This window comes from Penicillium brevicompactum (assembly GCF_028827555.1).
Source record: "Penicillium brevicompactum strain IBT 35665 chromosome Unknown utg000001l_segment0_segment0, whole genome shotgun sequence".
In the NCBI taxonomy this organism is placed as follows: domain Eukaryota; kingdom Fungi; phylum Ascomycota; class Eurotiomycetes; order Eurotiales; family Aspergillaceae; genus Penicillium; species Penicillium brevicompactum.
Window position 1 is genome coordinate 6,688,004 of NW_026623203.1, and position 23,132 is coordinate 6,711,135.

The 23,132-nt window shown below is 50.6% G+C and overlaps 7 protein-coding genes across 7 annotated transcripts; 4 read left to right on the forward strand and 3 right to left on the reverse strand.

Annotated features, from left to right (window-relative positions):
* Positions 1 to 565: 565 nt before the first annotated feature.
* N7506_002116 (uncharacterized protein) lies at positions 566 to 2,215 on the forward strand (the record flags this gene model as incomplete). Its single annotated transcript, XM_056951412.1, has 1 exon — positions 566 to 2,215. One exon carries the CDS (start codon positions 566 to 568, stop codon positions 2,213 to 2,215), a length of 1,650 nt encoding a protein of 549 aa, XP_056817327.1.
* Positions 2,216 to 2,571: 356 nt separating this feature from the next.
* On the reverse strand, positions 2,572 to 3,611 carry N7506_002117 (uncharacterized protein; the record flags this gene model as incomplete). Its single annotated transcript, XM_056951413.1, has 3 exons — positions 2,572 to 2,838; positions 2,893 to 3,117; positions 3,177 to 3,611. The coding sequence occupies 3 exons, from the start codon at positions 3,609 to 3,611 to the stop codon at positions 2,572 to 2,574; spliced, it is 927 nt and encodes a 308-aa protein (XP_056817328.1).
* Positions 3,612 to 4,873: 1,262 nt separating this feature from the next.
* On the forward strand, positions 4,874 to 6,061 carry N7506_002118 (geranylgeranyl pyrophosphate synthetase; the record flags this gene model as incomplete). The annotated part of the gene is made up of 1 exon (XM_056951414.1): positions 4,874 to 6,061. The coding sequence occupies one exon, from the start codon at positions 4,874 to 4,876 to the stop codon at positions 6,059 to 6,061; it is 1,188 nt and encodes a 395-aa protein (XP_056817329.1).
* Positions 6,062 to 6,466: 405 nt separating this feature from the next.
* N7506_002119 (uncharacterized protein) lies at positions 6,467 to 8,608 on the reverse strand (the record flags this gene model as incomplete). The annotated part of the gene is made up of 1 exon (XM_056951415.1): positions 6,467 to 8,608. The coding sequence occupies one exon, from the start codon at positions 8,606 to 8,608 to the stop codon at positions 6,467 to 6,469; it is 2,142 nt and encodes a 713-aa protein (XP_056817330.1).
* A 735-nt stretch (positions 8,609 to 9,343) lies between these two features.
* N7506_002120 (Spg1/Tem1 GTP-binding protein) lies at positions 9,344 to 10,558 on the reverse strand (the record flags this gene model as incomplete). The annotated part of the gene is made up of 3 exons (XM_056951416.1): positions 9,344 to 9,442; positions 9,511 to 9,878; positions 9,943 to 10,558. 3 exons carry the CDS (start codon positions 10,556 to 10,558, stop codon positions 9,344 to 9,346), a joined length of 1,083 nt encoding a protein of 360 aa, XP_056817331.1.
* A 539-nt stretch (positions 10,559 to 11,097) lies between these two features.
* On the forward strand, positions 11,098 to 12,698 carry N7506_002121 (ribosome biosynthesis protein RRB1; the record flags this gene model as incomplete). The annotated part of the gene is made up of 4 exons (XM_056951417.1): positions 11,098 to 11,290; positions 11,361 to 11,870; positions 11,933 to 12,617; positions 12,674 to 12,698. 4 exons carry the CDS (start codon positions 11,098 to 11,100, stop codon positions 12,696 to 12,698), a joined length of 1,413 nt encoding a protein of 470 aa, XP_056817332.1.
* Positions 12,699 to 18,785: 6,087 nt separating this feature from the next.
* amdX (putative C2H2 transcription factor (AmdX)) lies at positions 18,786 to 22,404 on the forward strand (the record flags this gene model as incomplete). The annotated part of the gene is made up of 3 exons (XM_056951418.1): positions 18,786 to 18,879; positions 18,938 to 22,267; positions 22,319 to 22,404. 3 exons carry the CDS (start codon positions 18,786 to 18,788, stop codon positions 22,402 to 22,404), a joined length of 3,510 nt encoding a protein of 1,169 aa, XP_056817333.1.
* Between the last annotated feature and the right edge of the window lie 728 nt (positions 22,405 to 23,132).

The window sequence follows — 23,132 nt, forward strand, 5'->3', positions numbered from 1 at the left end:
GAGCTTGACGATTGTAAACTCCTATGATCCCACCACGGTGGCCTGGAACCTCAAAAATGTGATATAAGTAGTGATTGGTGTGATGGGTAAGAACAGACCTGGATTTCATGCAAGCACACCAACAACAACACACTGTGTTCGATGTGACAAATCACCATCCTAGTGTTCACTGAACCAGGCCTAAGAAGTACTTTTTTTCCCATCCATGAATGATGATCTAAGAGTCCGAGGGGGCATGTTTGCTGATCAATCATCTGGGTTATTCATATATCCTGTACAGAGTAGCTACGCAATGAGCCAAGTTCACCAGGGCTGCCCAGTTGCTTGCAAGGTCCACTTCAGGACTTCCAACCGAAGTGGGCCGTGCTAAGGTTGGTCGCGGACACTAGTAGTAGTGGGAGGCTTCCAAGGTTTTGATTGGTTTAACATCCAACTTTGGGGCTCTACCCGCCTCATTAGGCGCTTTTGTTTATCATGTGTATTCCGTATTTAACTCTTGCCCCTGAGTTCTTTCGACTACCTCATCCCAGCCAAGTCATCGTCCGTCTTCCACGATATTGTAAATATGGATCCCTGGATGGATCACGATGAAATCGCTGCTGAAATCTCCTTTGGGATGACGGAAAAATGGCCACAGCTCTTTTTTGATCATCCCCTCTACCTCAAAGTTGGACAATTTCTTCTCGGCATCTATGAGCCTCGAGAAATGACAGACTTCTCTTCTTTCGAGACTGGGGCCTTCAATACCACCCTTCGCTTGACATTCATCGATGATAGCACTGCCATTATCCGATTCCCAATGCCTGGCGGTATCATGTTCCCCGAAGAGAAAACCCGCAACGAGGTCTCCGTTATGCAATTCATTTCAGAGAAAACTTCCAACAGGATCCCAATCCTGGTCCCCCGTGTTGCCCGATGGGGATCAAGAGAGGATTGTCCTGCAAAACTGGCCCCTTTCATCGCCATGGACGGTATCAATCACAAGGATTCTGTGGCACAGCTTCTTGAATGGCCACTATCAGCAAGGCGTCCCAACTTAGCAGATATAGGATGCTATTTGATCAACCCAAAGCTTGACAGGCCTCGACAAGCAGTCATCTTCAGGGAACCTGCCAACATCGTCCTGTCACTTTCTACACTGACTTTCGATCGGATAGGCTCACCCGAGCTTGACCAGAGTGACAATTCTACGCCTGAGTGGAAGATTTGTCGCCGGCCGTTAACTCTGTCCATGAATCAACTCGTATCCGTGGGATGCCTCCCCCGATCAAAATTACCCTCATTGGACACTACATATGACACGGCTTCATCCTACTTTGAAATGCTAGCAGAGCTTCATATTTCACACCTCATTAACCAGAGAAATGATGCCATCGACTCAGAGGATGACTGCAGACGCAAGTTTGTCGCGAGATTTCTGTTTCGCAAAATGGTTCAAGATCAAAATCTGAGGGAGAAGTGGATCTCGCACGAGAACGGCCCTTTTCCACTCTGGTGTGATGATCTGCGCCCACAAAATATGCTTATCAATGAGGCTGAAGAGGTGACCGGTGTGATTGACTGGGAATTCACATATACAGCTCCGGTCGAGTTTACTTATGCGCCGCCTTGGTGGCTACTTCTCAAAAAGCCGGAATACTGGCCCGGAGGGCTCGATCATTATTGTCAAATATACGAAAAGACACTTCCTGCCTTTCTCGATGCGATGATTGAGCGTGAAAACGAGGCAATTCAGAATGGTCACCTGGAAGAAAGCCAAAGGCTTTCTGGTCCAATGCAAAAGAGTTGGGACAGCGGGGACTTCTGGATTATGTACGCGGCCAGAAACACTTGGGCGTTCGACGTGATTTACTGGAAAAAGATTGACCAGCGGTTCTTTGGACCATCTGAATCTTCGGAGGAAGCCTGGAAAGAAAGACTTGATCTCCTAGAGCCCGAAGAGAGGAAGACAATTGACGGCTATGTGAGCCAGAAGCTTGAGGAGATGAAAACCAGGGAGCTGGTATGGGATCCAGATCAATACACCCTAGAGTTTATGGAAACGATGGAGAATATGGAGAGGATAGAGGCGAAGACGGCGGACACAACAGAGACGGCGGACACAGAGAAAGCATGGTTGGCGGAGATAACAGAGAGGAAAAAGCCAATACAGACGACAGAGACGGCAGAAACAGAGAAAACAGCAGGGACAAAAGAGATATCGGAGGCAACGTAGACGGTGGAGACGACACAAGATATGTGATCGATTCTATCCATTTTTTAGACTAGACCTCTCCCCCTTTGAAACACTCGTTTGATTGAATAGCGTGTAGTTGTTAGCTTTTGAAGTTTCTTATTTTTTTGAAAGGAGCCAAAATCTTTAGTCTCGGCTTCGGCTTCATAGCGTACACCCCATGAGCCTGTATCTAGAGTAATAAATTGTTCGAGGTCACGAAAAGACTTTTCGTTTATTAGTTTCGCATAGTGCTCAGACCATATTGAGTCAAGTTCATTCATTCAATTGAAGGCTATCTAGTCAGGAAGCTCATCTCCATATGCCCACAGACAGGTCTGACTCGCGAAGCCGTACACTCATCTCCTGCCAACTGGTGGGAGCCAACGCATCCAAATGGACCGATGCTCCCCATATCCGCTCATATCCGGGGCATTCTGTGCCAGATTCACAATAAAGCTCATGGTATCAAGGAATCCGCATGAGCGAAAGAACCCAGCAGCGGTAGGCTCGGCACATATGTAAAGGGGGAGTGCATGACTCGTGGCATCCTTAATGCAGTCATCCACGAATTTTTGCCCAATTCCCTTGAATCGGTAGTCAGGCTTGACCCACAGGTACTCAATCTCTGAGAAAGTAAGAAATGTCAACAGAGCTCACACAAAGTCCACGCTACAAACCATATTCTCACCAATGTAATTGATCCCAAGCATCTGCTGGTCAATGATGCTCAAATTTTCTTTGGCAATTTTGTAGACTGCCATCGCGTGGCCGTCTGGGCTTGGGGGATCACTCAAAAAGAAGTTGCGGTAGTGCAGGGCGGAATATTGGCCCGAAAAGGACTTTGGGGTTGCTTCTGGACTGGAGCGATTGAGATCGTCTGACATGACTGTGTCCTGATCCTTCTTTCAAACATGATTAACGTCAAGCACCAGAACGAATGTCAGTATGAAGATTGCTTTACCTCGCTATGAGTGTTTGTCAAATTGGTCCCAGTGTGAGAATTTGGCTGCTGCAAGAAGTTGGGATAGTCAGGTAGCTCAGGCTCAGAGGCTCCAGTGACTATCCTGAGGTCTAGCCTGGGGCGCTTTGCCGGTTTTGTCGGTCCTTCTGGCGAGGGTGAATTGACCTGGGCATCATTGACACAGCGCTTTTCGATACAGAAGCCAACTATCTCATCTGAATCCTCGGGTTTGATGATGGCGCACTTTGCTGTGGGGTCATCAAAAAGGGCTCTCACGGCGCGCTCACACTGGACGCGTTGGATGTCTTCACCACCCCTGTTTTGGAAGATGACATGGTTCACAACCTGGGCAAGACGAGCAGAGTAAGCCAGATCGACGAGGGCAGGAATTTCATCTCTTCGCAGGTACCAAACGTGGAAGCGTTGGGTCGACATTGTGATTGCAGGGCTCAGAGGCTCCAAGGTTTGGACCAGAACCAACGGAGAATGATAAGAAGAAGATAATTCAGAGAAAGAAAATGCAACATGGGAAAGTAAAGAAGTTGTTTGAGATATAAATCGCGGTGGGGATTCAATCTCAAGCACGCGTTGTTTCCAAAACGCGTAGAATTGTTGGATGGTGACTCTCTCGGTGAAAGATTTACCTACCCGGAAAGCATACTGTTCAACCGTTATTTACTTAGGATACTACCTAAACGACTGAGAACATAGAATCAAACTGTCTAAAGCGGAATACTACACTGGCAGCAGACTGGGAGCTGGCAAAATGTTCTCTATCTCAAGCTGGAATCTAAGGAAGATCTATGAGCATGGAAAGTTATTCTGGCTACCCTTGGAAGCCTATGTGCATATTCTCAAAAACATGCCCAAGTGTTAGCTTATACCTAATTGGATGAGAGCATCAAGGGTCACATTTAATTCGTACTATTCAGGTGAACTACGTCTTCCTGGTTGTATCTGGTCTATTCAAGGTAAGAAAATGACTTCACAGGTTAAACACAGAAAGCTCATCAACATTGCCAACTGGATGGTATCACTGACATAATTACTCCTCCTGAGGATGCTGGAATACTCAAATGACGCACACTCCATTCAACTCATAAGCTGGGATTTTCTACTATAACGGTGTAAAGCTTTCTTGAGTATTTGAGATATCTGTTAAGCCTTGAAAATGTTGAGGATAAGCCTTCAAAGCCTACAGATCACATAGAACGATGGTCACTACACTGGAGGTTTAACAGAATTTGATCTTAGTTGCTTCGACCTCAGAGCTACCTTGGACGGTATGATATATTTTCAAGGAAAGAACACAGAAAAAAGATAGCAAAGCTCCCAAGGTTCCAAGATTATTGCAAACAAGTAAAAGGGGACTTCAAAGTACTGGGGGCTCAATGCTTATGAAACTCCGCTGTATATGCGAGGCCTACATGGCCCCGGAGGGTGGACACATCGATGCATATAAAGGTTGCCTCAAATTTGCACAATTTCTAAATAAACTGAATACAATGGAAAAGTTGCCCAGCAGGCAAATAGATGACAACTTATAGCCATCGAGAGAACCAAACGCCACGTGAGGGCATTGCTGTTGCTCAATGTCCTTGAGCTCCCGAACACCATCTCACTCCAGACACGCTGCCCACTTCGATCTAACATTCCAAATTACCCATCATCCATTGTCCCAACATTGAACCCGTCAAATGCCCGAAAACAAAACGACCACCGAGGAGGGCCTTGAAGAGATATTCCGTCCAGATCTCAAATCTTCTGCGGCAGCAGAAGCGGTCATCACGGACGTGAAGCATCTCGCGTCTTATAACTGGATCAACGCATCTGCGCCTACCATTGCCGTTCCAGGATGCCCACCAAAGTGGTCCCCTCCACCAGGAAGACATCAAGTACGGAGAGACAGAGGTCTTGTCTACATATCACAGAATGATGCTCGTCATCCGGATAGCCCTCTCGAGCCGTTGTTTCGATCCCTTTACATCGAGCATCCCGCCTTCGATATCCACTCTGTCGACATTGTGACCGACCGTAATAACATTCGCAAGCTTCTGTGGTTTGCTGAGCCAGCTCTATGCAAAGATTTTGTTCGTGGTGCATTCACTATCTCGGTTGACATGGCCGCCCAGACTGCGATCTTCTCCCGCGAGGGGATTGCTACCAATACGATTTCTCGGCGAAGCAGAACAAGCGGATTCGGACATGAGTTTGAAAAAGCGTATACCACGGCTCAGGTCAAAGACAGCACCGGGCATCACCGCATCATCTCCTACAAGCTGGGTGGTCTTAATTTCCTCGTGCGTCATGAGACAGATGGATACGTCGAGGATTTGAAAACCAAAGCCAAGGGTCGCAAATCAACTGAGACTAGTCTTTCCGTTGACGTGGATACCTTGACCCTCGGAACGGACTCCGCATCCATGCACGCCCCGTCAAACAAATCCAAGTTGATCATCAAGAGAGAAGGCCGAGTCACCCCAAGAGCATCGACCCTCGAGATCAAAACTCGGGCATCTCACAACAAGCTACGTTTTGCAGCTGTTGCAGCTCAGCTTTGGGCTTCCCAAACACCCAAGCTTGTCTCTGCTTACCATGAAAATGGAAGATTTTCAACTCCAAGTGTGACTGATGTTGCTACCGCGATACAGGATTGGGAAAAGAAGCACCAGGATTCAATTGCGAAATTCGTTGCATTGATCAACCACATCCTAAGAGTGACTAGAGGCTGGGGTGGGAGTTCGACTATTAGCTTTGACCCTCTGAAGAACAGCATTGTGATAACCAAAATCGGAAGAAAGAAGCTCCTTCCAGATGATCTCTACGCTCGATGGGAGACCACTGATCCAGCCAACATCACACAGAGTACTGCCTTGCATACATAGTCCATGATCTACCACCAAGGAACCTCATGTTAAGTGGTTTGTTCAACACTAGGTCGAAATGAAGGTGCTCCAGTTAATCCATACTAAAGCAAAACCAGGCGTGACTCGGCGTCATTGAACGCCCAGGGTTTTTTCCTGTTGCCGATATCTAAGAATTGAAGACGAGGCCTGTTCATGCCGAAGTATATTGAGTTCTCCTCAATCGATCTATTCTAGAGGACCCTACTCCCAATGCATGCCAGAGAAGATATGACACCTGGGCATAGTATAATCAAGATGAGGACCCTTCCAGGCCCTAAAGGTTACACATATCCCTAGACGGAGTATTGAAAAGGTGACTTGGCCCATGTAGCATGCCAGGTATTAATTCAACGCTTATATGAACAATGCAAGGCGCTAAAGCATCTACCGAACCAACTCCCACTCAGCCACATAAGCCCAAGCCATGCCAACACGACCGACCTTCTCCTGGAATTCCTGCGCTGTAACCCCACTCGCATCTTTCCGATCCCCAAAGCTAGTCAAGACCGCCAACTGCAGCTTTTGACCTGGTGCGCCAAGCATACGCGCATCGGGAACATCAACATACCAGAACTCGCCACCGCCAGATGGGCCCGATCCTGCAACGTGCGTGAAGGGAAGTCTGTCATCGTTGCGGCCGTCCACGCCATGAATCATAAGAAGGAACAGTCCAGCGTTGTTGATGTGGCTGTGGCGGGATAAGGTCCAATGAGGACAAAGAAGACCAAACTGGAAGCGCATTGATCCGGGCGTGCTGACTGAGATGTGCAGGCCTTGGGGTGAGAATGTTTTGCGGCCAATGGTGCGCTTGTCTGCGTCACTGTAGACCTTAAGGCTTTCTACGCCGTTGGGACGATCTGGGTCTGTGAGGACATATTCTTCCCAGGTAAGGTCTGGGCGGCCATCTTCTCGGTAGAAGTGGCGCCTGTTTTCGGGGAAGTGCTTTAGACCGAACTCTTCGTTTGATATGTAGAACATGGCAGGCTCAAATCGCTGCTTGTAGGGTTGGCCGGCACCTTCGATTGCTCCTGCTCCCCAGCAGGCATCAATTAGCTTCCAGCGGCCTCCGTCGATCTTGACTGCGTTCCAAGCATGGTTGCCTGCGTATGGAGGGACAGAGGCTCCTGGCCCCAGAGCAACGTGTCCGAATCCCTTTCCGTGGCCGCCGACCACGACAGCTTCTAGCCCGGCATGGGTGGCTAGCGCTGCGAATAGCCCTGCATACCCTTCACAAACTGCCAAACCAGTGGCTAGAGTGCTGGCGGGCGTAGAAGGCTTGACACAATTATTAAAGAAGGCATGGGTATCGTAAAGGACATTGTGATGCAGCCATGTGAATATTGATCGTGCTTTGTCTGTCAAAGATGGGAATGGTGCAGTCAGCTCATTCGCCAACCACGTCATATCGTGTGAGGGAAGTGATGCACGAGGATAGCGAGCGGCATGATTGTCTGGGCCAGAGAAGTCTCGACAAACTAGACACTCGTCGGACGCAGGGACAGGAGGGGTTGCAGGCGCATTTGAGCCATCGAAGCGTGGTTTAGTAGCCAAGATCTTGGACAGATCTGGACGAGAGCCATGCGGTATTGGCGGTGGTGTACCACCAGGGGCAGTACTGCTGGGCCGTGATGGAAGGCTTGGACTTTTATTGCCGAATCCGAATTGTCGAGCATCCTGTATCTTGGCAGCCGATGGTGGCGGTGGTAGCGTTCTCCGGATGGGCAAGCTGGGTGCTACCTCAGGAGATGCCCCATTCTGGTCCGCCTGTACGCCAGATGGTCGACGCGGGGGCAGTTTGGGAACTGGGGCTTCTCCTTCCGTCTCGCGACGAGGAGGCTGACTAGGCCTCGGGGAAGGTGATGGCACAGGCGGTGGTTTGGAGCCTGGCAGGTTGAACTTTGAGGTAAATTTAGAAGACAAGCCACCCAAGCTCCTCTTGCTACTAAGGGTTGGTCGCGGTGGTGGTTCCGCGATTGCCTCCTTTGGCCTCCGAGGAGGCAGCGTAGGTAGTTCGGTTTCACCCCATGCAGGCGCCTTTATGCGACCATTCCCAGTGGAGTTCACTGAGGTTGTTGAGGCACCTCGCCCCACAGTAGCTGCGGTCGACGCTGTTGAATACGAAGCATCGGAAGTGGCTGAGTCGAGGGAAGGTCTGCGGTTTTGCTCGGTTGGTCTTCGCGGAGGCAAGCTAGGGCGAGCTGGTGGAGGTGGAGGAGCTGCTTTGCGCGTGGGCACCGGCGGAGGGGGCTTCTTCTTTGGCTTCACGTCCGGCCTGAGGGTCTCCATTGCAGGCGCCTGCAGGACTGGCCGCTGGGTCCTTTCATCTGCCGGCTCATTTCCAATATGTGATCGGTCCGCCACGGATCCGATAGAGTCGTAGGAGGGTGGATTGTTGGCGGATGCGCTCCGTTCGGGTGTTGGGCGGAGGAATGGTGGCTCAGGTGCTCCCGGTGGGCGGGCCAGCTGCGACTGGTTCAGAGCGGCGATCCTCTGCTGAATTGAATTCAGCTGCGGCTCTTCGTTCATGACGCCTGCACCGCGTTCGTGGAGGTAGGGGGTATGTAGCCAGATCAAATAGACAGCAGTCGCGACTTTTAATTCAAGTACCTCTCTCTCGCCGTGGCTTGGCGGGGGCGAAACGTAGCCCCGGCACTAAACCAAATGCCCTAAATATAGGTCGTATCGGCCACGGCAGAAGCCCTGTCAGCTCAATTCGCCGATGAAATCAACAGCAGAATTAGACACCAGTTGGAGCCTTGGTTTTGAAGGGAGCTCGACGTGAATGGTTGCCAATAAGAAGTCTTCCGCGTTGCAGGTTCCACGGAACCAAGTCTGTATTTGCATCTTTACATCTATGAACGTTGCGACTCAACAGAAATGAGAGAAAAATTGTATTTTCAGCATATTACCCTCCAGGGCTCACACTCCCAAACGCCTCAAGGCGGCCTGGCACATGGACAAAAAAAAAAAGACTAGGTACGTTCAGTGGTAAATGAAGGAAAAACATGCACCGAAGAAAATGACAAGGAGAAGGAGAAAATAGAGAGACAAGTATCATGCCCCGAGACTTCAGATAGCGTACAGCATGTTCATAGAAGTTTTCAGGGCCGACATAGACATAAGAAAGGTCAAGTACATCATTGGAGAAAGGAAATAGAAATTCACAAAGTGGTGAAGCCGTGAGGTTAGAGGGCCAGCGTCGATCATCAACAGCGTCACTTCGTCCCAATGTACATAATCGTCAGGGCAAGCGGGCAGTTGTTAAACGTTCTTGTAGAGAAGCAGAGGCTCCCCAACGTTCTCGATCTCCGGAATGGTGCACTTCAAGTCGAACGCCTTGGCCAGAACGATCTTGAAGATCTGCAACGCATTAGCAAATATGACCTCTCTCCAGTGGAACGGACAAATAGTGGGTGGGTCAACCATACCTTCTGCACATTGATGCTGTGGCTGGTGCTGCTGAAGATGAGACTGGCCTTCATCGCCTTTGCGAATCGCTTGGCCTGGATAGAGATCTCTTCTTGATCTTCACGGGGGAAATTAACAAAGTGATCATATTTGGTGCCAACCAGGAATGGGATGGCGGTTTTATTGAAGCCACGGCCTTGACGGTACCACTCCTTGATCGAGTTGAGCGTACTCTTGCGAGTGAGATCAAACATAAACAGGATTGCGACGGCATCATTGCAGACAAGGGGCAGCATGTTAACAAACTCGCGCTGACCACCCAGATCCCAGATCGAGAAGGTGATTTCAGTGTTGCGGATTGAGATAGTCTTCTCCATAAAGTTGACACCTGCGGATATCGTTAGTAATTTGGAATCAACGGCATTGCCTTGCATGGCATCAATCCAGCTTACCCAGGGTTTGGATGTAATCTTCATCCCAGCTGCCTTCCACATATTTGACCATCAAACTAGTCTTTCCAATCTGTGCATCACCCACCATGCCGACTTTAATGACAACACTATTCTTGTTGCTCTGCGCAGCTTGTCGCTGACCGGCTTCTTGTTGCTGTTGCTGAGAGGGACCAGGGCGTTCAGGGCCACTGGAAAGTCCAGATCCAGGTCGGGAGTTGGGAACAGGGAGGGGGTGGTGGCTAAGGGAGGGAGATGAGTTTTGGCGTGACTGATCTGTGTCTTGGGCAGGGTATTCGGGGGCAGATTGATGGAAGTCGGTCGATCGAGAGTGATAATGCGCCTTGGAGTCGCTGTTGTAGCCATTATTGATGGCGGCACGGGCACTTATGTGCTCAGACGCCGGTTCCTCTATGTTGACCATGACAGGCGCCGGCTGTTCGGCAGGTTGCTGGGTTGGGGTCTCCTGTTCCTGTTGCAACTCCGGCTGCGGCTCCTCCTGTGGCTGCGGCGTCTGATCTCCTTGGGCAGTCTGCTCGGGTTCGGCGACAGTGGGAGCAATAGGCACATCAGCGTCGTGCGCAGGCGCAGTCTCCGAGGGAGGTTGGGCGAATTCCATTTTGGCCTCGTGGTGTGTATTACCGACTTGAGTGGTGCAGGCTGTCAGACACCCTGATTGTCAACACATGACCCGGAAATGAGACTCAGGGCGGAAACTCACCAATAAACAGTGCTGAAATTCCAGCTCAAGCTAACGAGATTGCATATGACGCAGTATGTTTCAAGGGATTGAGAAAATTGAAGTCGAGGAGCTGTGTCTCGGGAGTTAAGCGGAGAGGGTTGGTCCCTGAGTAAACACAGGGAGAAATGAGAATTGGATGCGACAAGGAGGCGAGTTGGCAGCCCAACACACACGCAATGCAGGTACCGGACGAGAAATGAATCGCAACTAGATCCTTGAAATAAGTCAGGCCTAGACACGCCAGGCACCTCAGGTACATTCAGCTCAAGGCGGGCAACTGGGATCTGACACTAGTCCGCGATAGGTTTAGCGCCCCTCCCACGCTTTTGCCAAAATTTACGGGAAAAAAGTTCTTATCGCACACCCCTCTATACCTTCCACTTCTCCCATTTATACTACATCGGATTTCTCTCAAGATGTCCAAGAGAAGCGCCGAATCTGTGGAGCAGTCTGCTCTCAAGGCAGGCGAGCGACCAATCGCCGAGGTCCCCATGGACGAAGCGGGGGAGTTTGAAGACGAGTTCGAGGACGAGTTCGAGAGTGAAGATGAGATCCTCGAGGCTGGTGTCGATGGTCGCCCTGATGCCGAGCGTGAGGAGGAGGAGAAGGGTGCGCAAAACCAATGACTATCGCTATATTAATTGCAACAATGTCGCTGACTCTTTTTTTATCACTATAGAAGCTATGGAGGTTGACAAGGAAACTTTCATTCCTGGACGCACAAAACTGGCACCCGGAGAGACGCTATCGCCCGATCCTTCCACCTACGATATGCTTCACACATTGAGCACGCCATGGCCATGCCTTTCCTTCGACATTGTGCGCGACTCGCTTGGTGACAACCGCAAGACCTACCCTGGCACTGTCTACGCCGTCACTGGTACCCAAGCCGAAGGATCCAAGGCCAAGGATAACGAATTGATGGTCATTAAGATGAGCGGTCTTAGCAAAATGGAGAAAGAAGCCGAGTCAGACAGCGACTCGGACGACGACGACATGGGCGAGCCCATTCTCGAGCACAAGTCCATCCCGCTTGGCTCAACAACAAACCGCATTCGCACCCACCAGACCCCCTCCCAGTCCGGTGATTACTCCAAGCCCCCACAGACCCTTACCGCGACTTGGCTCGAGAACTCCCAAGTCGTCATCCACGACGTTACCGCCCACCTTTCCAGCTTCGATGTCCCCGGTACCATTCTCCCCCCTCCGCTTCCAAGCCTCTTTCAACCTTGCGCATGCACAAGACTGAAGGTTATGCGCTCGATTGGTCCCCGCTCCAGCCACTTGGAAAGCTGTTGACCGGTGACAATGACGGTCTGATCTACGCTACCACCCGCACCGAAGGCGGCGGCTGGGTTACCGACACCCGACCCTTCACTGGCCACGCCTCTTCGATCGAGGAATTGCAATGGTCTCCCAACGAGCGCAACGTGTTTGCGTCTGCAAGCAGTGACGGAAGTGTCAAGGTGTGGGATGTGCGATCCAAGTCGCGCAAGCCCGCCGTGGACGTTCAGGTCTCCAACACTGATGTCAACGTCATGAGCTGGTCCAACCAGACCGCTCACCTTTTGGCAACAGGTGCCGATGACGGACAGTGGGCCGTCTGGGATCTGCGTCACTGGAAGCCCAATGCCGCCGCACCCTCTGCCCAGATCACCTCCTCCCCCGTCGCATCGTTCGACTTCCACAAGGAGCCCGTCACCAGTATTGAATGGCACCCGACCGATGACAGTGTTGTTGCCGTTGGCTCCGCAGACAACACCGTCACTCTCTGGGATCTGGCCGTCGAGCTGGATGACGAGGAGAGCCGCGCTGCCAGCATGGCGGATATTCCCTCCCAATTGCTCTTCGTGCACTACATGGAGTCCGTTAAGGAGCTCCACTGGCAGGCACAAATGCCCGGTACGCTCATGGCTACCGGTAGCAACGGATTCAGGTATGCGATCTCCCGCCGGAGGATCATAACCCCAGCTAACCTATCTTGCCTTCTAGTGTTTTCAAGACCATCAGTGTCTAGACGCAGATATGTCTCTACGCTCCGACCGACTCGGAAATTGCATGTGCCATGTCTTGCTCATATACCATTCGAATTCTGTGAATATTTTTGCTCCTCAATATCATTACGCTCGGAGTTGGGCCCTTGTCTTGTGGCTGGGGTGGTGAACCAAAATCATGTCTTTAGGTCTGGAAAAGTATATAGACATCATTTCACAGTTTCTTCCATTCAGCACATTGATCTCGAAGGACCCGTCCTGTCCCTGGCGCCGTCTGAAAACCAACACGACAATGGGCGTCTATGTACTCCGTACTGATCGCTTTGACCATCAATAACGTCAACAGCGGAATTAGCTCCATAATTCCGCCAATCCCCAACCGAGGCCAGTTCGATCATCAAGGAGGGGGAGGGGCAATGCAATGCAAAACATACTCACAGTGAAGGGGACAATCCGCATTACGTCTGGTACCTCATCGTCGCCGTATGTCTTGGGCCTTTCGATTCCCTACTTCCACGGCGGTGCATCGCCTCGCTCACACGCCAACGGTAATGTAAAGCCGCCGTAAAGTCAGAAAGCGAAGTGCATGGCGTTAGCCGGGGCATCCTGCATGGAAAGGTCACTTCGGTCGCAGGATGGACCGTGCCAGATCGCCAATGCGCCATTAATTACATTGCGACCTAGGCCTACATGCAATTTTCTCAGAGTCGGGTGCGACGAATGGCTGGACCAGTCGGTTTAATGATCCTGCACTGGTGGGTGGCGGCCGTTGGAGTATACTACGTTGGGATTGGATTTGATAATTATATGACTACGTATGTGGATGAGGGACTTATATCTTAGTGAATAGGTATAGTTGACTAAGTACGGAGTACACAAAGATCGACCTTGGCGAGGTCTATGGTCTTTGGCTGTGCATTGTGGCGATGTCGAAGACTTGGGTGTTTAAATGTCAGTGCGAGGCGATCCCAACACCATATGTACTTGTCTCTCTTGATTGTGTCGCAGAAATATGGAAATGTTGGAGCCGGGAATGTATGACATGCATTAATTTGGATGGAGACTGTTGAGCGCATTTTCATTGTCAGACGACTGTTGTGCTTGTGTTGCTGCGATACTCTCGTATGTACAAATCACTACGGAGTACAAATACTCCAAATACTACATCCAAGTATCGGAGTACGAAGTGTCTATAGTAGGGTCTGTTAGAGGCAAAGAATCTCACTGCATAACACCACGCAAGGTACAACTCGGACGCTAGAAAACCAATGGATCGCTTGATCTACGCCGGCGAAGTCTGCTCCTATCCAATCCGCAAAAAAGACGTCGAATACACCCCGTCATCGCGCCTGCAATAATTACGACTAATGCACGCCCTAACCAGCCCGGTCAATCACATCAGATCTAACCCGCGCACGTTTGATGCGTGCGAAAAACAGGCTAAAATAGCTCCGTTTTTGCGACATCGGTCTTTCTCCGGTGAATTACCACTGGACTCCAGGGCTTCTGGGGTTTCCGGGGCTACTGCGTCGTAGTGAATTTCTTATCCGATACGGAGTTGAAGATGTTTTCATCAAATGCATAACTATCGTTGTGAGTGACTGATTAGATGAATCTGCGACCAAGTCATCTTAGTCATAGTGAAATCTTCCAGGGTTACATTCCCTCCCAACATGTCTTGAACACTAAATATAACATCTTCAACGTTCTTAGCGCTGGACCAACCTTGAGAAGTGTCTTATTGCCACAAAATGCCACAAAAGCACTCCCAGGTCCAACCACACCTAGCCACAATTGGCAGCTCTCAGTCTGATCGGACCTGACGCTCGAAACTTTGATCCAGGGACTCGACCAGTGAGACCACGGGCTGAAGCGCCCGTCGACTAAATTCTGTTGGTCAGATAGACTAGTCGCTATCTCCAAGATTAAACGATATCCAGCTATCGCTAGCCCCATCGCTGTCCGCCCAGGCACGGCCGAGAACATCGCGAATCAACAAAGAACAATAAATCACCGGCTGTAATTTCCATGGCGGCACTCCACTCTATCTCTGCTTTTCAGTTTGCGCATACTCGTTTCAAATTGATATGTGGTTGGCCACTGGCTGTGGATTCCGTGTGACACTGCCAAGCTGGTTTGTCGCCTTGTCGGGATACGCCGATGTGGAATTGCCGAATCCCTTTTCGCATCTACACGTACGGAGTATTTCGATTTCGATATCCCGTCGCTGATCGCGATCATCCGGTCCTGTCACTTAGATTAGAAGCATTTGCCACTACCGTTAATACAAGTGCATATTACTCTGCATGCAATATGGAATATGGTCTGGCTCCAGCGGTTGGCGTTTTTTTATGATTTTTATCTGATCACCGGTTAAACGGTGGGTAATTATCTGCGCAGAAAACATTCTTGCGGCGTCCACTACTGTTGAGGTCATTCTGGTCCACGCTGGCGACTTGACGGTATTGACACGGTCATGTAATTGTGGATCTGCAATGACGCACTGGGCGTGATAGAGCCTCAGGAGATTCGACACTAAAGGAAAGTAACCTACGAGTGGCCTGCTGTGTTTCTATATTTCATTTGAAGCTATGGCTTAATGAACGGAGTGTCAAGTACCTTAAAGTCGGTTTGCTACCATGTACAGGGTACAGTATAGATCATAGAACTGATCCTGTACCCCGTATACTATACTTGTACGGAGTACGGACACTAGGTCGTCTACTTATCATGATGCAGCTAATTCAGCCAATGGCATTACTCTCAGCTCGGAAGCTCCAAAAAAGATATGCAACTGAGCGGCTAGCATATCCGGTATAAGACTCACCACAGAATTAGAAATCAAAAGCGCAGGCTTGAAGCCCGATCAGTACGGAGTACGGAGTACGAAGTCCACCACGTCCCGTGTTGATGCCATCGTGCACAAGCGGCCACTAGTCCCCGTGATAAGAAAAGGCTAGGTTGGCGCTTCGGAGATATCTTCGGAGCTCTGGGCCAGACATTTCTGAGTCGGTGTTTCGCATCTTATCCTGGGCGTCTGAGACCGGCCGACTTACAGTGCAAAAGGTCCGTTTCTTATAATTGTACATTCTTGTGTACAGAGTACTCCGTACTGTTGCACGCATGGATACACGGGACAGCGATCATCCGCGAAGCGTAGTTACGCAATAATGTTTTTTTTTTTTTTTCGTCGACCTACTTCGACTAGCGCACCACCATATACGAACTAAGGTATCGGTATTTGAGGTTCCATGGGCTTGAGTGGCATCTGCCCCTGACTTGGGCGCCCGAGCTCAGGGCAAATTGCTTCTTCATCGACCCGCCTCGCAGATAACGTCGTGCTGTGGACTGGGGAAGCTGCATTCTAGAAGCATTCACGAACGGTACACGGCGTAACGCCTGTGTTTCGGTTTGATGATGATTTGTGACCGTTGCACAGTGCTGCCAAAGTCCCAGCCGAGACATGCCGCCAAATGGGCGCTGTCAACTCTGAGCAAGACCCGCGCATATCGGATACAGTGACCCGGAGATTGACAGCAGATTGGTGTGGCTGGGTAGTTGCTTTTCATCTGTGCATGCATGGATTGAAATCAAGCCGGGAGGCCATGCCGATGCTTTTTTATCAAACTCTGAACCTTTAGTTGCAGCTTATTTCCCCAGCCTGGGGAATTCCCGGGTGCCAGTCGATCAATCCCCCATACTGTGTGATACAGCTCAGAGACAGCTCACTCGGAAAGTGGCTTACGGCGCTGTTGTTTCATTTGTTGCTCGACCACCCTTGACTCATCTCGGGTCACCTGCAGCCCTCTTAGACTCGCTCTAGTGTCCTAGTTCGACTAGCGCGTTGTCAAGTCCGGGGATTCTGCAAACGAGATGTCCGTGCGAATATTGCGATGAGCAGACCCTATACGATGCACGCTCTGAATTGATTTGGAAAATACGCAATTGCAACCCAAAAGCATTTCTTCTTTGTGACCTTTGGTTCCCTCGGAATAAAGCCGTGAGACAAAAGGGCTACCAGAACAAAGAACGGAACAAAAAGGCAAACCTCCAAGAGGATTGGTCAAAGCCAATGACCCCAGATCCGACACCCGATCCAACAATCGGCTGGCCCAAGGGGATGTCCATCCTCGCCTTGTTCCGTGCGACCCAAACTCAAAACGGCGTGGCGCAACGTGCAACTCCCATCTTCTGGAAACGTTTGGATTCCGGGGAAAGCAACGGAGCCCAACGAAACAAAAAAAGAAAACGCTCGCTCTCGCCACTTCGGAACGTGTTATGAGAACCGGAGGATATCCCTTGCCGGCACTCCTGCAGAATGAACGGCTCTGCACTGTGACTGGACACGAGCTGGCAAGGCAAATCCCCCACACGAACCCTGTTTTTTTGTTCTGATTTTCCCCCACAAAAATGGCGCATGGTTCTGGCGGATCCGCCAGGCTCGTCCATTAGCTCAGCCCCAGGGTGGGTTCCGCGATCTCTGGACAAATAATGAGTCTCTCTGCCTTGTCTGCCGAGATTCTATTTTCTGTTCCATTTTTCAAATTCATTTTCTTTTTTTTTCCGTTTCTCAAAATGAGCGCTGCAATTCTCGAATTAGGGGGGGCGATCTTACCTGAAACCAAGTGAGGTTGTCACGAGGTCAATGATACCAAGGATACTACCTAACAATACGGAGTACCGTACGAGGTCGTTTCGGGGCTTGTTAACCCCGGTAACTCTCGGGCCCACTCCGACTCAGGGCAGTATAGATTATACTGCTGTAATCTTACGGAATTACGGGACTTAGGGAGATTATGATATGATCTGGTAATTTATCTGACAGTTCACGGGGTGATGTGGCTCAGAAGGTACGAAGTACAGTTGAAGACTCCTAGAAGAAACAAGAGACATCGATTGTAGTGATTTTCTGTTTCAATTGTATTTCAATCTCAATAGCTATATGCTATATAAATCAGTCATAAGTTTCCCATGTAATCAGGCAATAGGTGCATTCTACCTGAAGCAGATAAGACGTAACGGAATACGGCGGTACCAACCTTCAGGCAACAGAAAGTCAGGAACTGGTGGGCATTTGACCGTGCGTGTCTATAGGATTTGGTCTACGCCGCATTGGGTATCACCCTGGGTAATCGTGGGGGTCTCATTGGCCCTCAATGGGTAGCCCGTGTGTCTAGCCCCACTGACTGGACGCTGTATCGTTACCGTCTGCTGCGTGGGCTTCTGGGCCTGACATCGCCCTGGTGCGTGCGGTCGATGTACCCCCGGTGTACCTTTGCTCTCGGACCCCCTTATCGTGGGTACTTCCCCAATACTTTGCTGTACACTACCCGCCACTACTGCCACGACTATCCGGTATGTAAGTAGAGGTACCTCGTCGCTCGCTCTGCTCGACCTGACATTACTCCAACTTCGGAGGCAATTTAGAACTTCTTCTTCTTCATCTGCCTCATTCTCACCAACTTCGCTTTCATCCTTATCGCCTATCTGCACTGCTCCGTCCCTTATCTCCTCCCGCATATCCACTTCCGACCTTGTGAGATCAATTCCCTCAATGGATGCGCGAGTCCTGGAGACAAAGTTACCATAGCTTCTGACAGAGCTGCCTTGGTTTTGATGTGAGTCGGACACAACCATCTGTCTCACCGAGATCCAGTCACGGTGGAGCGGTTCGCTGATGTTTCCGAAAGACGTCAACACTAGCCTCCATCCCGCGATACCGGCCGCAAGTCCTCATATCCTGTCAATCCAACCCAGCTTCCCTCCCTACTTTTTTTTTCAAATCCGTTCGATAGACCGACTGTAAATTTTCTTGTCATTGGTTGGTTCCCTTCCTCCGTCTGAGGGCAAGGTTCACAGATTAGTCTGTTTCGGTACCCTGGGTCGCCGAGATAGCGCCTTATACGCATCATATGAGAGAAATACTGACTTGATGTCATCCGAACAGTTGTTACGACTTCTTCATTGTATAAATTCGAAAGGCCAACTATCGGCCCGACGCGACCACCCAATCGACTTATTGACACCCCTCAACGACTTTCCCGTCACAATCGAGTCACCTCCGAGACCAGTAGCCAGCACTCTGGTCTGTGAGGCTTCGGAAGAATAGCATGCTGTTTGATGGTATGGTTGGTCAAGATCAGGACTACAGTTCTACGGTGGCAGACCTTGCCAGTATCAACGAAATTCCGGGAAACATGCCTGGTGAGTGTGGCTCATCAAACAAAGATCCTCGGTGCAATTCTTACCCATCTATTCTCAGCCCCGAAAGACTCAAAGAAACAGACCGACCTGAATGGTCAAACGGGTGCCAATGGCAATATCCCGCCCCCCAAGACAGATAAGCCTCGGCCCCACGTCTGCACCACTTGCAGTCGTTCATTCGCGCGATTGGAGCACCTCAAGCGCCATGAGCGATCGCACACCAAGGAAAAGCCGTTCGAATGCCCAGACTGCGCACGCTGCTTCGCTCGTCGTGATCTGCTTCTGCGACACCAGCAGAAGCTGCACATGACCACTACCCCGTCTTCTCGACCGAGAAACGGTCGCCGTGAAAGCACGGGTGCCGCACCCGGCGCTAACCGCGTTCGCAAGAACTCCATTGCCAATAACTCTTCGGCATCGGTGCGCCCGAGAGCAAACACCATTAGCCACATTGACGGGGCCGCGCTAGGTATCCCGGGTGCTGGTAACCCGTCATCCGCCCCCCAGTCTGGCCACTCATATCACCCTAGCCTTAGTTCTTCAATTGGCTCAAGCATGGATTATAGGGGATTCAGCTCTGGACATCCTCCAGTGAACGGGCTTTCTAAGATCGAAACCTCAGGACTTCCAATGGATATGTCCGGGTCACTTCGGACTGCTCCGGTGTACGGGAGTTTCGACACGGGTATAGACGGTATGCTCATGGGTCATGGTAGCACCATAAACCCAGCACAATTACATTTCGCAGGCTCCCCGCAAGGCTTCGGTGACTCCCCCTCGTCTCCCTTTGGCCATTACCACAATGGAATTCCTCCCGCGGTGGACCCCATGATGGACGAGGAGATGAACTTCGACTGGATGAATGGGTTTGATGCGGCGGTGGCAATGGGCAATGGCAACGACTCGGTGATCGACGAGTCTTCGCCATCAGCAATGAGTACTGGTAGCCAGAGCGGTATTAGCGAGGCCATGCTCGATGGCCCGAACCGCATCCCGATCTCCAATGGCTGGCACAACCCGTTCCCTGGCCACCACGCCGCCAACCAGTTCGCGATCGATTTCTCCCCGACGACGTTGAACGATTTGGGGATCCCTCCGGAGACCGTTTCGCCCAAGTCTTTAATGGCTCAGAATCCGTTTGCTGAGACGTATGCCACACCACCATCGATGACTTCGGTCGGCCAACCCATGATGGGAGGGCATTCCCAGAGTATGTTTTCATCCTCTCTGGCAACAAACGGAGAATCTCCTAATCCTCTCAACGTTTCTTTCACGAATAGTGCCCTACGAAATCAACATTCCCCAGTCTCAACGGATACATTTACAGAATCCACACGACAGGCTCTATTAGCGAGTATGTCGACCCCCACTGGCTTCAATCACCGCAAGTATTCCCAGCCCGCAAGTGGACTTTCAAACAGCCGCGATCTGTTCGCCCGCTCGACTGGCTTCAACAGCTCCGGTCAACTTCCCAGCACTTCGGACCTGCAGCGATATATTTCGGCCTACATCACCTACTTTCACCCCCACGTCCCCTTTCTCCATATCCCGACCCTCAACTTCCAAGCCCCCGAATACACGAACAACTTGCGCACCCCCAGCGGACACCTCAACCTCAGTTCTGCAGGCGTGGCCGGCGGTGGCGGCTGCCTGATCCTCTCTATGGCCGCCATCGGCGCCCTGTACGAATACGACACTGCTGCATCCAAAGACCTCTTCGAAGCCGCCAAAAAGATGATTCAATTATATCTCGAAGAGCGACGCAAAGCCGACATGTCTGCCGCTCTCAATCGTTCCCAATCTTCCCGTGATAACTCCGTCCACAATACTCCACTTTGGTTGGTGCAGGCGATGCTTTTAAATGTGATATATGGTCACACCTGCGGCGACAAAACCTCTGCAGACATTGCCAGCACGCACTGTGCAGCCTTGGTCAGCCTAGCTCGCGCAGCCGAACTAACCCAGCATTTGGACCCCAAGGATCTACCTCAAGACCACCTCAGCACTGGACTCAACGCGACAAACTCCTCTGGTGACATTGACGATTGGATGTCCTCCTCATTCAGCCAGCCTAAAGAACGCCGGGACTGGTTGAATTGGAAGGTTGTGGAAGAGCGGAAACGCACCCTCTACGCAATATTCGATCTTTCCAGTTTCCTTGTCTCAGCATATAACCATGCACCCGCACTTACCAATTCCGAAATCCGACTCGATCTCCCTTGTGAAGAGGACCTATGGGCAGCCGAATCACCTCAGGCCTGGAAGAAGATGGGTGGTCAAACTGCCTCGAATAAGACTCTGTCGTTCTCGGCCGCTTTGACCTCTCTCCTGACAGCCAGCCAACGAGAACAAAGTCAATCATCGAACCTGTTCTACAATTCTGATGATCTGTCTAATTCGGAAAATCGTCCCAGTACTTTCGGGTGCTTGGTCCTCATCTACTCACTGCACAACTATATATGGGAAACCCGCCAAAGACACATGGGTCGTCAATGGACTGCGCAAGAGACGGATGCCATGCAAGCACATATCGAGCCTGCTCTTCGAGCCTGGCAAGCGGCCTGGGCTAGCAATCCTGTTCACAGCCTCGAGCGACCCAATCCATTTGGTGCGGGACCTCTGTCTGCAGACAGTATTCCCCTGTTGGACCTGGCATATGTTCGTCTGTTTGTAAATCTTGGACGCTGCAAAGAAGCGTTCTGGCAGCGAGATTGGAACGGCATGGCAGATGAGCTTGCGCGTGGAACTGAGATCTTCCAGCACCAAGACGCCTCAATAGATGACGTGGTGGATCCCTCTCTGACTGGTTCTATCAATCAAAGACGGGACTCCATCGCTGACCTGGGTGTCTCTGATCTCGCAATCTCCAAAACGCCTACCCAAGAAGAGCCCATGCAGACCCTATCAGACATGTACAAGACCGGTCAGACGAAACGTGAAAAGCATCTGCGTAAAGCGGCGTTCTACGCGGCTGATTCTATCTCCATGTCTGATCGTTTGGGAAATACTTTTGCAGAGTTCTCATCTCGAGAGTTACCTATCCAGTGCGCGATGTGCGCTTTCGATTGCGCACAGGTTTTGGCAGAGTGGATCACGACCGTCCAAGAGCGTGTGGGCCCTTACCTTGGTGTCTTGGGTCGTGACGATGCAGATCTAACCGGAGTCCCCGGGGTCATGCTGCTTGAAGATGAGGATTGCAAGCTGGTGGATAAGATCAAGGAGATACTGGGCAGTATCGAAAACAAGATGCAAAGCCAAGTGCAACAAAGCAATTCCATGTCTGCACTCAGCGTCATGCAACGGCTCCCCAGTGTTGTGGAAGGTGGATACGGATGTAAAATATTGATTGCGACAGCCAGTCTTCTGGATCGAGCTGCTGTCTGGCCAGGTAAGCTCGTCTCAACTATTCTACCTCATGACAACCGCTAACCAATCCCAGTGACGAAACTGATGGCCCGCTCCCTCGAAGCCCAAGCCATGCGAATGAAGGAGCGTACCGAGCACTCCCTTCTGATGACCTCCTAATGACCTCCCTTTTAACCTTGTCTCAATGTCTTTTGATCTATATCTTTCTACTCACCCTTTACTATGATGTTCCTCCATGTATCATGAATAAACCAAGGCAATCTCCCCCCATCGAAGCATGTGTACCCTCTCAATTCTCGCGCACCCGTTGCGCGCTTTGATACCCTGGTCTTTGATATAGACGAATTGCCTCATCTCATACCTCGGTTAGCGCTCTGTTTGTTCCCATCTGAATCATGTTGAATAGGTCATCTTGCTGTGTGATGACTCGAGTCTGGTGGATCTTTTGTTTCCCCCCTTTGATCTGGATCGCATTATCCTTCCCCGTGCAGTGTTTGATTACGCAGAGTTTTACTTCGTGTGAATATGATTTACCATTTCTTAGTATTGCTCGTCACAGTAAATTCCGGATTTGATGGCTATCAACGCTATAGATTTATGGCCTATCCTGGGTCGACCTGCTAGACATGCCAATGCCATTGAGATGGATGGCGCCCTAATGATCATGAAGTGTGATCGGTATACTCAACACTATGATGATGTCTAGGTGAATTCTGAAGATCCGGATGTCAGCATTGACCCCGGGAGAACATTGAAGATCAATTGGCTAGGGCCTTAAAGGGATTCCCAGATGTTGTAATGACCCTGGAGATGGAATTATCCAAGTCAGGATGTTTAACTGCCTATATGCAGGACTCCAGGGCTTCCAGGAAGCTTGGCCCTTGGGA